The sequence below is a fragment of the Heptranchias perlo genome, unplaced genomic scaffold, assembly GCF_035084215.1.
Source record: "Heptranchias perlo isolate sHepPer1 unplaced genomic scaffold, sHepPer1.hap1 HAP1_SCAFFOLD_566, whole genome shotgun sequence".
In the NCBI taxonomy this organism is placed as follows: domain Eukaryota; kingdom Metazoa; phylum Chordata; class Chondrichthyes; order Hexanchiformes; family Hexanchidae; genus Heptranchias; species Heptranchias perlo.
In genome coordinates this window covers 141,607-145,211 of record NW_027139588.1, presented here as the reverse complement: position 1 = coordinate 145,211, position 3,605 = coordinate 141,607, and the positions used below count along the sequence as shown (strand labels likewise).

Here is a 3,605-nt window from a genome sequence, read left to right as displayed (position 1 = left end):
TTCTCTCTCTCTCTCCCCCCTTCTCTCTCTCTCTCCTTCCCCCTTCTCCCTCTCTCTCTCTCTCCCCTTCTCTCTCTCTCTCTCTCTCCCCCTTCTCTCTCTCTCTCCCCCCCTTCTCTCTCTCTCTCTCCCCCTTCTCTCTCTCTCTCCCCCTTCTCTCTCTCTCCCCCCTTCTCTCTCTCTCTCCCCCCCTTCTCTCTCTCTCTCTCTCTCTCTCTCCCCTTCTCTCTCTCTCTCTCTCTCCCTTTTTCTTTCTGTTTGTTTATTTGTTGCTATAAACACGCGATGATGTCATTACGTGATGACGTCTGTCGTTCGATGACCGCCCTCCGGCCGAAGCGCTGCCCACATTTGGCGCGAATATGACGTAATCGTTACCCGGACAACGGAGAAACAATGTGGCGGGAACGGGTTCCGGGAACATCGCAGATTCTCCGCAGGAGCTTCCCGGAAAACCGCAATCCCCGGGATCGACCCGGGATCCCCCGCACTCCCCGGGATCCCCCGCACTCCCCGGGATCGACCCGGGATCCCCCGCACTCCCCGGGATCCCCCGCACTCCCCGGGATCGACCCGGGATCCCCGCACTCCCCGGGATCCCCCGCACTCCCCCGGGATCGACCCGGGATCCCCCGCACTCCCCGGGATCCCCCGCACTCCCCGGGATCCCCCGCACTCCCCGGGATCCCCGCACTCCCCGGGATCCCCGCACTCCCCGGGATCCCCCGCACTCCCCGGGATCCCCGCACTTCCCGGGATCCCCCCGCACTCCCCGGGATCCCCGCACTCCCCGGGATCCCCCGCACTCCCCGGGATCCCCCGCACTCCCCGGGATCCCCCGCACTCCCCGGGATCGACCCGGGATCCCCGCACTCCCCGGGATCCCCCCGCACTCCCCGGGATCGACCCGCACTCCCCGGGATCCCCCGCACTCCCCGGGATCGACCCGCACTCCCCGGGATCCCCCACACTCCCCCGGATCCCCGGGATCCCCCCGCACTCCCCCGGGATCCCCGCACTCCCCGGGATCCCCGCACTCCCCCGGATCCCCGGGATCCCCCGCACTCCCCGGGATCGACCCGGGATCCCCCGCACTCCCCGGGATCCCCCGCACTCCCCGGGATCCCCCGCACTCCCCGGGATCCCCGCACTCCCCGGGATCCCCCGCACTCCCCGGGATCCCCCCGCACTCCCCGGGATCCCCGCACTCCCCGGGATCCCCCGCACTCCCCGGGATCCCCCGCACTCCCCGGGATCCCCCGCACTCCCCGGGATCCCCCGCACTCCCCGGGATCCCCGCACTCCCCGGGATCCCCCGCACTCCCCGGGATCCCCTGCACTCCCCGGGATCCCCTGCACTCCCCGGGATCCCCGCACTCCCCGGGATCGACCCGGGATCCCTCGCACTCCCCCGGGATCCCCCGCACTCCCCGGGATCGACCCGGGATCCCCGCACTCCCCGGGATCCCCCGCACTCCCCGGGATCGACCCGCACTCCCCGGGATCGACCCGCACTCCCCGGGATCCCCCGCACTCCCCGGGATCGACCCGCACTCCCCGGGATCCCCCACACTCCCCCGGATCCCCGGGATCCCCCCGCACTCCCCGGGATCCCCGCACTCCCCGGGATCCCCGCACTCCCCCGGATCCCCGGGATCCCCCACACTCCCCGGGATCCCCCGCAATCCCCGGGATCCCCCGCACTCCCCCGGGATCCCCGCACTCCCCCGGATCCCCCGCACTCCCCGGGATCGACCCGCACTCCCCGGGATCCCCCCGCACTGCCCGGGATCCCCCGCACTCCCCGGATCCCCGCACTCCCCGGGATCCCCCACACTCCCCCGGATCCCCGGGATCCCCCGCACTCCCCGGGATCCCCGCACTCCCCAGGATCCCCCGCACTCCCCGGGATCCCCCGCACTCCCCCGGATCCCCGGGATCCCCCACACTCCCCGGGATCCCCGCACTCCCCGGGATCCCCGCACTCCCCGGGATCCCCCGCACTCCCCGGGATCCCCGCACTCCCCGGGATCCCCCGCACTCCCCGGGATCCCCCGCACTCCCCGGGATCCCCGCACTCCCCGGGATCCCCCGCACTCCCCGGGATCCCCGCACTCCCCGGGATCCCCCGCACTCCCCGGGATCCCCCGCACTCCCCGGGATCCCCCGCACTCCCCGGGATCCCCGCACTCCCCGGGATCCCCCGCACTCCCCGGGATCCCCCGCACTCCCCGGGATCCCCCGCACTCCCCGGGATCGACCCGGGATCCCCGCACTCCCCGGGATCCCCCGCACTCCCCGGGATCCCCGCACTCCCCGGGATCCCCCGCACTCCCCGGGATCCCCCGCACTCCCCGGGATCCCCCCGCACTCCCCGGGATCCCCGGGATCCCCCGCACTCCCCGGGATCGACCCGGGATCCCCGCACTCCCCGGGATCCCCCGCACTCCCCGGGATCGACCCGCACTCCAAGGGATCGACCCGCACTCCCCGGGATCCCCCGCACTCCCCGGGATCCCCCGCACTCCCCGGGATCGACCCGCACTCCCCGGGATCCCCCACACTCCCCCGGATCCCCGGGATCCCCCACATTCCCCGGGATCCCCGCACTCCCCGGGATCCCCGCACTCCCCGGGATCCCCGCACTCCCCCCGGATCCCCGGGATCCCCCACACTCCCGGGGATCCCCCGCAATCCCCCGGGATCCCCCCGCACTCCCTGGGATCCCCCCGCACTCCCCGGGATCCCCGCACTCCCCCGGATCCCCCGCACTCCCCGGGATCGACCCGCACTCCCCGGGATCCCCCACACTGCCCGGGATCCCCCGCACTCCCCGGGATCCCCGCACTCCCCGGGATCCCCGCACTCCCCGGGATCCCCCACACTCCCCCGGATCCCCGGGATCCCCCGCACTCCCCGGGATCCCCGCACTCCCCGGGATCCCCCGCACTCCCCGGGATCCCCCGCACTCCCCGGGATCGACCCGGGATCCCCGCACTCCCCGGGATCCCCCGCACTCCCCGGGATCCCCGCACTCCCCGGGATCCCCGCACTCCCCGGGATCCCCCACACTCCCCCGGATCCCCGGGATCCCCCGCACTCCCCGGGATCCCCCGCACTCCCCGGGATCCCCCGGGATCCCCCGCACTCCCCGGGATCCCCCACACTCCCCGGGATCCCCGCACTCCCCCGGGATCCCCCGCACTCCCCGGGATCCCCCGCACTCCCCGGGATCCCCCGCACTCCCCGGGATCCCCCACACTCCCCCGGATCCCCGGGATCCCCCCGCACTCCCCGGGATCCCCCGCACTCCCCGGGATCCCCGGGATTCCCCACACTCCCCCCGGATCCCCGGGATCCCCCGCAATCCCCGGGATCCCCCGCACTCCCCGCGATCCCCCACACTCCCCCGGATCCCCCGCACTCCCCGGGATCCCCCGCACTCCCCGGGATCCCCCGCACTCCCCGGGATCCCCGCACTCCCCCGGATCCCCGGGATCCCCCACACTCCCCGGGATCCCCCGCAATCCCCGGGATCCCCCGCACTCCCCGGGATCCCCGCACTCCCCCGGATCCCCGGGATCCCCCGCACTCCCCGGGATCCC

General features: G+C 74.4%; 2 protein-coding genes across 2 annotated transcripts; both read right to left on the bottom strand.

The window, feature by feature from the left end:
- Positions 1-1,571: 1,571 nt before the first annotated feature.
- On the bottom strand, positions 1,572-2,069 carry LOC137316180 (collectin-46-like; the record flags this gene model as incomplete). The annotated part of the gene is made up of 2 exons (XM_067980336.1): positions 1,572-1,665; positions 1,986-2,069. Coding segments are annotated over 2 exons (178 nt in total), but the record flags the coding sequence as incomplete, so codon positions are not given.
- Positions 2,070-2,348: 279 nt separating this feature from the next.
- LOC137316181 (collagen alpha-2(IX) chain-like) lies at positions 2,349-3,174 on the bottom strand (the record flags this gene model as incomplete). Its single annotated transcript, XM_067980337.1, has 3 exons — positions 2,349-2,458; positions 2,490-2,791; positions 2,849-3,174. Coding segments are annotated over 3 exons (738 nt in total), but the record flags the coding sequence as incomplete, so codon positions are not given.
- Positions 3,175-3,605: the final 431 nt, after the last annotated feature.